General features: G+C 42.2%; 1 protein-coding gene across 9 annotated transcripts in view; it reads right to left on the minus strand.

Moving 5' to 3' along the window:
- Nucleotides 1-14,276, minus strand: part of nhsl1b (NHS-like 1b) — a 100,685-nt gene that overhangs the window by 34,302 nt on the left and 52,107 nt on the right. For 3 of the 9 annotated variants that reach the window (XM_027283924.1, XM_027283927.1, XM_027283923.1), the window contains one exon: nucleotides 689-868. The exons of 4 other annotated variants lie outside the window; for them this stretch is intronic. In XM_027283924.1, coding sequence (XP_027139725.1) covers nucleotides 689-868 — 180 coding nt within the window. Of the gene's footprint in view, nucleotides 1-688; nucleotides 869-6,290; nucleotides 6,682-13,913; nucleotides 13,997-14,276 lie in introns of those variants that run through there. 2 more of the 9 variants (XM_027283935.1, XM_027283926.1) reach the window with 2 other exon arrangements.

The following is a 14,276-nucleotide window of genomic DNA, read 5'->3' on the forward strand; positions in this document are numbered from 1 at the left end:
GAAACTAGACTAGCTCCCTGATCAAATACACCCCAAATTTAAGACCGCCATTACTCCAAATTAAATTCCTTGTGACACCTCATGTGTCTCTTTCTGGTGTGTATACATGAATGTGTTCTGTCTGATGGGCAATTAATCCACGGGAAAGTAATTTTATTTAGTAATTACCATAATCTGATCAGGTTTGTCTCACACACTAAAGTGTTTTTATGTGTGCTCTAATTTCTATATTGGCTAAAATGGATGATTTACGGGTGATGAACTCTAAGCAGTGAAGTGTCATTTACTGAACGAGTCCTTCTGCTTGTCTGTATTATAACGCCACCCTGTGGTGAAAAGGAGCAACAACTACACAAGTGTAATTGTGTGATTTTCCAGTGCCATCCTGGTTAAGAAGGTTAACAACAGTCTGGGAATGTAGCTTCTTCTATAAACAAACAAAATTAGAATAAAACTGTCACGAGGCTGTTTGCCGCTGTGGTTTTTCAAACAGAGAAAATGACTGTAGCTTCCCTTTCTCTGCAATTTCCCTCCCTTTTTTTGTCTTTAACCGTAATCCATCGACGCACGTGGAGTGGAAAGTCCTCCAAAAAGAGACGTTGCCATGGTGAGGACAACTCATTAGCAAGACAGATTTAAAGAGGCTCTTAAAATCACTTTCTCCCCCCTCTCTCCCTCACTCACTCACTTCTCTCTTCTTTTACAATCAGCCTCAATGGGGGGAACATGAGCTTTTCAGAGGCTTGGCTTTGCTTTCTGAGGCTTAATGGAAGCTCCAGCTGATTGGGACATAAAGGAGCCTGGAGCTGAGGAGAAGGCAGGAAGAGGGACACTGGGGCTGGGGTACATGGTTGAGTAGTGAGGGGGTCTGTGGTTGATGAGAGTTAGAGAGATAAAAGATGAGACGGATTAGATGATGTCAGTAAAAGTAACAGACAGTGCACTGCAGTGGTGGCTTGTAAAGCTATGACTGGGCACAATAAACGACTTAAAATATTCTTATTTCTTTGAAATGATCAAATTTAACCATGCATCAAAAAATGTAAACATTTATCAGTGTTTTGTTGTTGCTGATTATTTTTCAGATAGTTTACTGTAATAAATGAAAGCTACCTTTTCTTTGAGAAGTTTAGAGGTAATTTTCCTCGGTTAAATGTTCTTTTTGTGAACCATACAGTCGAAGGCAGGAATGTACCGATGCGTGCAGACAGAGAGCAGACTGGTCAGTAGGGCAAACAGGGCCAGAAACCTCAGAGGACCAGACTTGAAGCAGCATGAGGTGGAAAAAAGCTCCTTCTAATAGCAGCGCTCATTAAAGAAATGAGCTGTGACTGAGGTTGGCGCAGCCACCGAGTGCTTAAACGCACTTATCCTGCACTATGGGCACAATTAAATTTTTCAATTACTAACAACAAGACCAGTGTTGAACTGACTGGCGTTAAAGGAGAGGGCAAAGGCTATTGCTGGAGCAAACACGGGCCAGATTAAGACTTGAAATCGCATTTGTTTTCTGTCTGTTGGCATTATGGGAGTAAAGACAAACCCGTTCATTATGGAATTGTTTTTCCACTGCAGAAGAGTTTAATTATGACTCCTTCTTTTGTACACTGGACAAATACACTGCTTTTTGTCTGTGCGCATGAAAACAGTTCTTTATCACAGAAGAATACAAGAAAGCACACACACACACACACACACACACCTCACCATCAATCATATAGTCTAAATATAGTATATAGGTTACTGATTGCATTGAACCAAAAAGGTGACACCTCACCTCAATAATTATACACACATATACCTTTATGCCTCTTACATGCTGTACATACTTATTTTGACTGCACAGTGTTACCTACGATCTTTTCTTCACAAGAGGAGCAACCAGGAACCAAAAAGATCCACTAGTTAAAGATCTGCACATGGCGTCTAATCAAAGAGCTTTCTTCATCTTGTTCTTCCAGAAACTGGGTGCCATACAGTGCAATACACTGACCCGACCTCCAGGAGGCTCCCTTTGTCAACAGGAAGCAGGGGTAGAAGAACGCACTGGACATACAGCCGTAAATGTTGAGTTCATTACGTTCATTGAGTTCATTGACAGAAATAAAGACACAAAGAAAGAAACAAGAGTAAGAAACAAGAGGAAATATACCCTGAAAGAAAACAGAAGCACATTTCTTGGTATGTTATTATTAAATCCACAATTGTGTTTGACACATTTGGTCAATGGGAAGATAAATGTCTCTGTAGATTCAAGTGATTGTCCGGCTGTTATATCCTGATGTCATAATCAAGCCATTAAGTAAAACTCAATTGTACACACATGGGGCTGTGGGGGGTTCCTTACACCTGATCCCTCCTGAAATTAATACTGTTCACTCTGACTCACTCTTTTCTCCTCCAGTCGCCCAAATTAAAAGCCAGCTGAGGCCAGAGGCACACTATTAATCTGACCAGATTACCCATCAAAACAATTTGTCAATCAAACCACACACACACACCAAAAAACAAAACCCTGGAAAATCCAAACACGAGCTTGAGTCCAGCTTCTAAACTAAAGGACAAAATTCCACCTGTTTTACTAAACAGCCTTTGGGTGTTTGCCATATTTTGATTACACTTGACAAATTACATGATATATTATGGGGCATAAAGACATTTTGAACATATGGCTTATTAAAATCTTATTATATAAACTTTATTTACACAAAATGCTTCAAGCAAAACGCATTCTGAGCTTCAAAAAAGCAGGCAAGCAGCGCTGTCAGGTATGTTTTTGTTCCTTCTCATTGTACAAAAGACATTAACAGAGAGAAATGTGTTCATCGATCGATCGTTCCAGTGATTTTAAAACAGAAATGCTAAATATTCTGCGATTTTAGCTTCTAACGTGAGGTTTGGCTGTGAGGACAGTAAACTTAGATAGATTCAGGTTTTGGACTGCTGGTCTTAAACAGCAGCAATTTCAAATTATAGAATCTTTTATATAGAAATATTAATCATTTAAGAAGTGCCACACAATGAAAAAAGTGCCGCCAACTCCACAGCAATAAAAACTAAGCAGCAAAGGTTAAAAATAAAAGGCAAACACATAGAATCTATGGAAACCAACGAGGACAGAGCCCCACAAAACTCAATTACCTCCCAGTGTTTGTCAGTGATGACTTCATTAGTCGTTGGTCACACATGATGGAGGAGCACCTGTTTATCCAATCACTAGCCAGCCTTTACCTATTAGGCCTTTAACAAGCTGAGAGGTCTCCATCTGTTAGATACACAGCTAGCTATTACCCACTGATTATCCTTCACATCCTCCATCTCCTAAATAAATGAATGTTTAAAGAGATATACACAAGAGGATGAAGATGGGACTGTTACAGCTTTTAAATTTGGCCGAATGTAAAAGAAAGAAGAAAAACGAGCAGACACGCACTCATTCACACGGACACAAACAGGGTTAAAGACTTAATCGATGAAAGAGAGGAACATCGAGCGGGAGACTGAGGCAGACACAGAGTTGCTTTGAAGGAAAACAGAGCCTTAACCCATTTTACAGTTGAATGACCCAGAGCAACCCTCTGACCCCCTAATTCCCGAAAGTGTGTGAGTGTGTGTGTGTGTGTGTGAGAAATCCTCGTCTTTTCTCCATCTCATTAAGCAGTGTGTCATGCTCTCTCCTCCATTGTTCTGCCACCTCCAACTTACAATTGGAGGGAGGGGAGAGTTTCATGCACATTCAGGACTAAGGGTGTACTTGTCTTTACTCATCTATGTTTGGAGTGTGCATGAGTGTAGATGTGAGTCTTGAATGGGTGACTAACACGTCTCATTGTGTTGTTATGAATGGAGTTTCACCTCAAACTCGAAAATCCCTGAGTAAGAGAAAAAGACGAGCTGCTTTGACTGGAGGTTTTCTGCACACAGTGAGAAACATGGTTTAGAGTAACTAGACTGGTTTAAGAGAGGGGACAGAAGGAGAAGAGAAACAACCTTAAAAGCTTGTTTCTAATTTGTCTCTGGTCTCAAATCCTTTTGAGAACGAATGAATAGATAAATAGAGGCTATTTTAAACTCCTCTTTTGCAATTTACTGGAGCTTTCATCTAACATCCTACCTACAGTGCCACGACAGCATACATTTTTTAATACAGGGTGGCTATAAAGAGAAATTAACCTGCAACTTTGACAATTGTGGCCCAACTGTCCAGGTTTGTATCGCCCTGAAGAGATAGGAACTGTAGCTATGTTTGTTGTGAATGAAACAGCAAAGTGAAGACGACGACAAAGAGCTGAGGCCAAGACCGAACCCCTCCTGAGGCCCACCACCACAATTATATTACCCTAACTGATTTTCAGCAGTGCCTCCCCCCATAAATGCAGCCAATCCATTTCATTTGGCCTCATCTAGTTACTACGAGCTTGGCCTCCCTCAGGTGCTCTTCCTCTGGGAGCTGTTGGTCGATAGCTGAACCTGCCTTCCCACCGAGGGATTATGGAGGGGGGGGGTCCTGAACACCTGCTTCACCACTAAACTGATATAAAATAAAATGGAAAAGCAGATGAAAAGAAAACGAGGTGAAGATTTATGTAAAGAATCAGATAGAAGACCGGAAGGTAAACTCAAGGCATGACAGAAACAAGCACATGCATACTGAAAACAAACGCACACAAAGGGACGTATTGGCCAAACTCAAAAAAAAAAAAAGTGAGCGTGTTTGAGGGTCGTCTGTTCAGCAGTGCATGAATACAGAGCGACTGGGGAGGTTGATTCATCCTACAGAGCCCAGACAATAATGTACCCATGGTGCCGACATCTTGAGCTGTCACGGCGTGTTAGCTAAAGACGGCGTGAGGACGGGCCGCACTCGTCTGGCAGCATATTGTTACATTAATCGCACAGGAAGAAGCGATTCCATTTTAGGTAGCCATACATGCAGAAAGACATTGGAAAGTGGATGGATAGATGAAGACTTAATATGGGATAACAAGAACAACAGAAAACAAGTTACAGAAAGTTTTAATGCAAAGAAAAAGTATCTTAGCCGTGCTTTTTTCTGGTTAACTTGCTTTATATTTGGCACTCTTTAGTAGTGTTATACCACATGAGTATCCTTGTTACTAAATAATGATCATGTGACAGATCCCTCAGCACTCTCTCATATCTCCCTGATGGCTCCTTTATGCAGTGGCAGAGGTGAAAGTGGGTCACCTCTGTAACCCAGTCACCCCATCACCCCGATACCGTCAGCTCTGTTTCACTTCCCTTCAGGCCCGACCCATCACCTCCAGCTGCTAGCTATTGTGTCTTGTTCCCAGGGGTGCCCACCCAGGGGAGTGATGATGCCCTACTGTCTCAAGAGAGAGTGAAGCATGGGCTTGAATGCGAGCATGAACCAGGGGCGTAGATTCATTGAGCGATTGCAGAGAAAGGCATGAGCGAATAAATGCGTCTGCAAACACACACGTCCAAGCACGGTAATGAAGCCATTAAATATGCATATAATGAACCAGACTTTATATCATCTCTACACAAACATGGAGATATGACAGACAATGCAAATATGTGCTACATGACAGGTCACGTATTAAAGCATTTGTGGCAATATCCATGAAAGCCTTTTTCTCTGAGGGTCGTCCAGTTCTTGCCTGGAAGACCCCCATCACCACACCAAAGGCCAGAGGTCTCCGAGGTCACAAAGCCACGATCTGCACTGATGCCACACGTGACGCCCAGTGCGACACACATACACATACATGTAAGGATGGAGACTTGCACGCACAAGGACAGACGGCACAGATCACTCCGTTACAGGGCGATGGAAATCACCTAATAAGAAGAGACAAAGCCCAGCTTGGGAAAAGCTTCCACTGTATGTGTCGTGACTCTCTGGAACTGTGACATACAGCATAGAATTAATTCCCACCAATAGTTCAGGTAACTTAGCTCACTCTAAAGCAGGAGTCTGTTTCCCAGCCAAGGCAAATACCACAATCAGTACTGTAGCAAAACAGCAATGTGGTATCATGTTAAGTCTTACTAAGAGGCTCACAGAAGCTGCTACCTGGGGAGTCCAGCTCTAAAGTAGAAGGCAAGAACCCCTATAATCATATTGTCTTTCAGCTGAAATGAGAGGGAACAAAACAAGAGCCAAATCTTGACAACAGTCTGGAGTACAGAGGCACAATTAAGACACTAAAACAGTTAAAATCTAACAGTTCTTTGCTCCAACTCTACAACTTCAAGCTAACAAACTTCATGACAGTGACTATATCCCGTTCTCTAGTCTGTACCTTTGCCATCCTGGAAGTTTTGTGTTTTATCCGCTGAGGCTTTGGCGACTGGTCCGAGCAGTGGTTTGGGTGTCCAGAGAGAGTCCGGCCTCTGATGGACCTTGGACACCGAAAGCAGACGTTTGCGCAGGCTGCCCTCTGGCCTAGCGTGCCTGGGGCCGGGGAAGGCCTGGGACTGGAGGCTGTTCCCCATCTTCTTGGCGGGCTGGAAGGAGCACAGAGTTCGCTTCTCGCCAAGGGGGTCCTCATAGCAGGCCCTGTGCCAGCAGCTGACCACCGGCTCCGAGGAAAGGCAGTGCACGTATGTGATCATCCCCGGCTAAGACCTAAACCCCCCACCCTTGACAACATCCACCCTCCCCTGATCTATCCAGGACCAAAACCCCCAACTCCTCCTCCTTCTTGCACGACCCTCTCTCTCTGAACAAGCACTTTGAGGTGGTGGGATGGAGGGGTGACTGTTCAGGGTGTGTATGAGACCTCCCCCTTTGCTCCCAAACTCTCAATAGGCCTCCCCCTCTCTGGGATGATGGGACGGAGGTTTGGAGGTTTTTGCAACCCACAGGGGACCCAATCCCCCCTCTGTCTCCTCCTCTCTCTCCTCCTCCTGTTTTTGTCCTTCCTCTCCCTTTCTCAGGGGGTCCTATTGACTTGCATTGATTTGCCTGACAAAGAAAGGCTGTGCACAGTGTTAGATTACAAGATTTAACTCCAGAACAAATATTTCACAGAACTATTGCAGCATAAGGCTATTAAAAATCCTACATGATTATCAGTTGGACGTCTGGCAGACACCCCGGCAGCTTGCAATAACAATAATTCGGACCCTAAACTGACCACAAGAACTTTCGAAAATACTCCGAAGATGCAAAAATGAGGTTTAAAAAACAAAGGGCAGTGCCTCATTGCAAATAACTGTGGTTATAGAATGTTTTCCTTTGCTACGACCCAGAAGCATCGCCACAAGTTGTGCAAATGAAGATCCACAAAAAGTCAAGAAAGCAGCTCATGGTCAAAGATGGTGACCGCCTCATTTTGGTAAATTAGATATGAGGTTAAAAAAAATTGTGCCTCCAATGTTCAGACATGTTTGCAATGTTTAAGAGCATCCTCCGGCATTTTTCTCCACCTATCTGAGACCAAGCAACGACACTGTCCACGCAGCCTCTCCTCTCCTCTCAGCTCTACCGCCTCCCTCTTTCCTCTGCTCCTCAACGCTGCTGTTCTAATCTGTAAACCCAGATTATCCAGCCTCCAGCCCTATCCTCTGACTGTGACACACACACAGCACACAACACAGATGGACACCAGGCTGTAGATAATTAACTACAACACCTCCAGTGCTCAGATGTGTGGAAGTTCAAGAAGACCTGGCGTGTTGTGTGTCAGCTGGTTAAATTGGATGACGCAAATTCGAGTGTAAGGAAAGCTTCACGTGGGGTTAATATCAACCTTCTGCCTCAGGTTTATCCTCACCTGACTGCTGTTAACATGAATAGAGATCCAGATGAAAATATTCATGACCTAATTCTTTGAAGTGGAAAAAATACGGTTTCAAAGTTTCAAAGCTCTGATGAAATTAATTGGACAGATTGAGGCACAGATTGAGGTAATACCTGACACAAGATAAAAAAAAAAAAAGATGTGCAGCAAACAAAGAGATAAACACAGATGAAAAACCAAGGAGTAGAGTAGATAGAGTTGTTACTAGTGGTAAAAAAACAACAGACTAACTTGCCAGGTCAAAGAGTGTGTATGACTCTTTATCAGCTTGGCTGTCAGTCAGGACTAAAAACCGGGTACTACAGTGTTGGCCCATTAACAAATAAAAAGGTCAACCACCAGAATAAAATAATAAAAACGAGATCAAAAAGAAAAAAAAAAAATTAAAAGAAGCCAAAAACTATTTGGGAATACTGAAGCAAATGTCTCCCTCTGGTGGTGATGAACATTTTGTGCCAGTCAGTCTAAGTGTGTTTGGACTGACATCTGTATATCCTCACAAATACTTTATAAAGTATAATCCAAAGCTGAAACAATTAGTCGTTTAGTTGATTGACAGAAAAATAATGAGCAACTATTGTGATAAACAAATAATAATTTTTTAAAAATGCCAACATTTATCTGGTTTCAGCGTCTCCAATGTGAGGATTTGCAGTTTTTTCTCAGTTTTCTGTCATTGTAAACTGAATATATATTTGGGTTTGGAGCTGTCAGTCAGACAAAGCAAGACATCTGAAGACTTAACCTTAATGCTGGAAGAATAATCAACAATGAAAATAATCTCCAGTTGTGGCCCAAGTATATTCATAAAAACCTACTGAAACTTTGGGAGAATCGGGACAGGCTGTGTGTGTGTGTGTGTGTGTGTGTGTGTGTCTGTGTGTCCGTGTGTGTGTTGTTATCCTGCCAAAGCCTCAGCAGATAGCTAGCGGCTAAAAGAGCCATTACTGATGGTTATCATTACCACAGCATGGTGAGTCAGCCAACACACAAACTGATTACAAAACCAAAACCACTACAAACACACACACAACCACACACACACACACACACACACACACACACACACACACACACACACACACATACACACACACATATATATATATCAACTGTGTGGATACAGATAGTCTGGGCCAAAAGATTCTGACCCTGGCCTAAATTGCACTTAACACTGTTGTTGCCATAAAATCCATAAAGACACAGACACAGTGGGTCATACAGTTCACACAGGGAACAACATCAGGAGGTGTACAGTCATGCATAACAGCATCATAACATCATAACAGGAGGTGTTTTACTGTGACAAACATACATTATAGACATTTTACAAGAAAGAACATGTATGTTTGTGGTGGTGACAGTCGTGTGTGAATAACACACACACACACACACACAGAACAAATAGGTGTGTGTGCTAGTTGGCGGTGAATGTTCAAGTCTTGCCCAGAACCCAGCATGCATGGCGGTCAGACTCTCACAGCCCACTGCCCATGAATGAGGATTATTACTCGTAAGGAGTTATGTGTGTGTGTGTGTGTGTGTGTGTGTGTGTGTGTGTGTGCAACAATTCTTGAACAATGCAACATCCATGCTGAGTTCAAGTTGTGACAGTGCAAGTTGTGTATGTATCAATGCATGTGTGTTTACATGCATATAAACTGTGCCTATTAAGACTGTGTGTGTGTTTGTGTTTGTGTTTGTGTGTGTGTGTGTGTGTGTGTGTGTGTGTGTGTGTGTTTGTGGGTGGGGGAAGCCAAAGCGGAAGGCTTTGGAGAAGGGACAATGGTCACCATGGATACGCATAGGTCTGAATGGAGCATGAGGAGCACCTGCACGCTGAGTTAGTCCTCTGTCTGGGGAAGTCATCCCCACATCATCCACAGGGAGTCGGCTATTGTCTTTTTAAACCCACAACAAAAGTTTTTCAGCATTGTCCCTGGAAACATCACAGCTTAACTCATCAGAAACTTCATTTCAAGCTAAAAAATACAGCAAGTCCCTCTGACTGACTGCAACAAGTTTCTGAACTTTTCTGAACTTCTCATCCATTGTTTTGTAAACTCTTTTTGGAAGACAAAAGCCTCCCTGGAGTCCCGACTGAGTCCATTCAGAGGTGATTGGACCTTTACTATCTATTGTTTACATATCAGGACCAGAAATCTCCTCTTCTGGTTTAGAGGTTTACTTGATTACAGCGGTGAACATTTCGTTCTGAGATTCCTGTCTCACGCTATAATCACGCAGACAGTGACTTAATTCATAGGCCATTTTAAGGTCAAATTTTGAGTACTTCATATTGACCTTAAAGTTAAATTATCTACTTAAACATTGCAGGTAAATTGTTAGAAGCTAGATATGAAGTGAATTAGCTAATACAAATCTAATAATTAATTAGTTTCTAGCACCCAGCATAAGAGAGTTAAATTAATGTCCTAAAACTGAGGACCTATATCAGCCCATATTCATGACATTTAAACTTTATTTGCAGTGCTCAATGCAAACTGATCACAGTTTGTCCACGATACGAATATACAACTGAACTGAAACACATAAAACTTAAATATGTAAAGAAAATGTAAATAGAAACATACGACAAGTTTAAGTGACACTTATTTTACGGTCTACCTCACTCGTCTCCTCCTCTCAACTGGAGATAAGGAGCCTGCTTCATTGAGTGTGAGAACATCAATCAACACCACTACCCACAAGGCCAGAGGGAAGGTAGAGGGTCAGGCTTTGGGTTAAAGGGTCACGGTCGCTTCAGACACACAGCACAGGTGCGATGTTTATTGAAGGACTATACTGGTTAACAAGCAAGGAAGTTTAATGGGGTTGGATGGGGTTGCTAAAAAAAAAACTTAACGATTCCTCAAAATGTTTGTTTAATCATAGAAAGCTGATGTGGTAACAAAAATGCCAATATGGACATATTGAAACTAACTATTAACTAGAGCTAGATGTAAACTGTTGAGATGTTGAACTGAAGCAACTAATCTAACGTTTCTGCTTTAATAATAACAGAGATAAAAAAAAATTTCAGCCTCTCTGATCTGATGTGTTCAGCTAGCATATATACATATAGCTGGTGAGAATTCTGAGTGAAATGCCATGAAGGAGTTTAGGTTAAATATAGGTTTAGACATATCGCTATGTGGGTCACTGCCCTGTAGGCCGAATCTAACACGGCCGGCCCGAAGAAAAAACACACTGAGCTCCTGCTGTCCTCCCGAGAGTGTGTGGAAGTCATACACACACACATTCCTGGAATTCAATTCACACACACAGGGGTGTAAGCGTACACAGATGTTCACAAACAACCCTGTATAACCAGTATCTGCCTGGTCAAAGCTCAATTAAACTGTTATTAGTTAAACTAAGTTATTAAATAAGACATTTTTTCAAAACATGATCCAGCATGTGCCAACACATCTGAACAATACTGGGACATTTAGTTAAGTTTAGTTAGATAGACCTGATTTGATACTAGAATAGTTATCAGGCTGTAACAAATGAATATTCTCATTATGAATTTATCTGTTCAATATTTACTTGATTAAGCGATTCATCATTTAGTCTGTAATGTGAGAAAATTGTGAAAAATGAAAAGTTCTTAGTCTAAGGTGATGCCTTCAAATGTTTTGTCGGTCCAAAAAGTCCAAACAGTCCAAAAACGAATTAATTTTATAAGACTGAGACAATAAGACTAAGAATGCTTCACATGATGACTTAATTACACTTAACTTATTCAAACTGGATGATGGTTCAGGCTACTCCATGCAAACCAAGCGCATACTTCATCAACAAAGCATGTCTGTTTGGTTGTGTCGGGACATCTGCAATTCCCCCTCAACTGTTGTCCGCAACCAAAACATCTGAAGCCGCTATAACGCTCAAACATCAGAGTGGTTGAAAACAAACCTGGGAAAACTGGAGCCTGAAGTTCCACCCAGCCAAAGACTTGTTCTTCCAGGATGGACATGGCCCGAGCTGCCCTTAACTGACCCCACAACAAGGAGGTCGGATTAAATCTCTGCAATATGTTTGCTCGACAGGGGTTACGTTCACCAAGATTGACAGAAATGTTGCATTTCCATTCCCCCACCACTGCGGGAAACCTCCAATTTGAGTGAGGATGAGGTTTCCAAAATCACTCTAGCTAATCCCTACTTAGCCCCATCTAATGTCTCCTTAACGTACTCTACTGGAGTGGAGTGGAGTGCAGAAATAACTTATGTAACATACCAAAAGCCACACCAAGTGGTCTGGGCGGCTAGCAAAGGGCTTACACTAAAATGCAAGGCTTTACCGCAGGAGAGGAGAGGAGAGGAGGGGGGAGTCGCCAAAACAGATGAGAATCCACTCTGTCCACAGCTGGATGTGGAGGAACATGGGCTCAGTATGTGTCACATCTGCCTCAGAGCTGGCGATCGAACTCGTAACATAACATAAGCAAACATTCTGTAACTGGCAACCAATGCACAGTACTGTAATCTACTGGCGTGCACAGTATTTGGGTCAGCTGAAAGCAGGAAACTCAAACTGGTAGTGGTGCTTGTGAACTCTTAAACAAAGTAAATTCTTAAATGTATAAATGAAAAGCCCTTTCTCCTACGATACAACTAGGTTTGTCAAACATACAAAGTTAAACCAGAAAATCTTGTTTAAAAATGACTTCATCTAACAAAAAGGATTTTTTTTTTCCTCCAACACAACTCCCACATCTGTTTCTCTCCATATACCAAAATCTGACCAGAGTCACACAGTGTGGAAACTGTAACTGACATAAATCACTGCGCACAGCTGATGAACTGGGATACTTGCAGTGTTTCAGTTTGTATTAGCTCATTTCTCGAAAACCATAAATCTACAGGGTACAGAAGAGAAGAAAATTCTTGGAGCTCACAAGAGGGATGATTTCGTCACTTCGGAGATAAGAGCAGTTTAGTAAGACGCAGCTGAGCACCATTTTGTTCCTCGTTTTATTGCATGTATTGCAACGCCTGGAGCACATCTTCAACAAATCTTATTATTTTATTCGCTGCATGTGAAGAGTTCATTTTGTACAATACAATTCTGGCTTATTGGTTGCTGGGGAACACAAGTGCAAACCAGACCAAACAGTGTAGAGCTGGCGTATACTTACAGGAATGAGCAACATTGTTATATTAATGTTCACATTTTCTTGATATGCAGAATCATAGAAGTGAGAAAGATAGGTAAACATGTTCGCACATCTGTGCAGCAGCATGTGTTTCTCAACAAAAGAGACCAAAAAAATGGAAGAAAAACTCCTACATGCAGCATCAGTTCTGCTGTGTTCCTTTGTGTTAACAGTGGCATAGCATCTATTTGAAAACTCCCACAGTAACACATGACTGATGGTGAGGTCAGTGTTTGTGTGCAAAGCAAAGAGCTTGAGTCATACATACAAAGTCATACATAAAGCATAAAGTATGCTGTAATATCAACAAGAGATGAAACGACAGTGTGCAAAACGAGGCTTCCAGTAAAAGATGAACCAGTTTACCTTTTATCTCACTTTAGCTGGTCAGTCAAGTAATAGCCAACACATGGCCTCACTCTGCAGGACAGCAGCAGCCCAGCAACTGCTGCTCTGCCAGCTGTTACTGTGCACAAAACACACTCATACACACAAACGCGCACGTATCTTTTTTTCGCGGCTAAAATATACCAAATTCTGATCAATTTAAAGCTCATGCATAGCGAGGTTTTATATCAGTACCGCTTCCACCAAAGTAAAGAATGAGCCAGAGTGTAACTGGGAAGAAGAGCGATTACAAAGCAAATAGATAGAGGAGGGGGGGAAAAAAAGGAGAGGTAGGATTAAAGTCAGCAAACCTGAACAAGTCAGAGACAGGAAAAAAAGAACAAAGGAAGGAATGATTAAAGAGAGAAAGGAGGGTTTCCTTCACTAAAGGAAAACACATGAGGAAGGATATTGTGTTGAGGACGCCGCTGTGACAGAGATTACTTTCCACACAGAGGAGAGAGATGAAGTTCAAACTTTTCTTTGTCTCAGAAAGTCTGAGGGGAAAGTCCCACACTTATACAGAGGTGATGCAGACATATACATATAACACACACACACACACTTACCTTTCAGACAGAACATAGCTCCTCACCTATATCTCCATTTATCCGCAGGAAACAAACAGTGGTTTCTTTCTCTGGTCTTCACTCTTTCCTGATTTTCCTCTTCCTTGCCCTCCTCTCTCCTCCTCTCTCCCCCTCTCTCTGTTGCTCTACTAGTCCTAGTCGGTCAAAGCCTTCACACACAGACACACAGATCCCGACACATACACTCCTCTCTCCTGTTGACTCTCTCGCCATCTCCCTCCCTCTCTTTTTCCCCCCTCACACACACACATGCACACACTCTGAGTGGAGGCTAGCCAACTTCTACACTGCAGGAAACTGCTGTGCGACCCCCCCGCTCTGCTTCCCCTCTCTCTCTCTCTC

The sequence above is a fragment of the Larimichthys crocea genome, chromosome XI (genome assembly GCF_000972845.2).
Source record: "Larimichthys crocea isolate SSNF chromosome XI, L_crocea_2.0, whole genome shotgun sequence".
In the NCBI taxonomy this organism is placed as follows: domain Eukaryota; kingdom Metazoa; phylum Chordata; class Actinopteri; family Sciaenidae; genus Larimichthys; species Larimichthys crocea.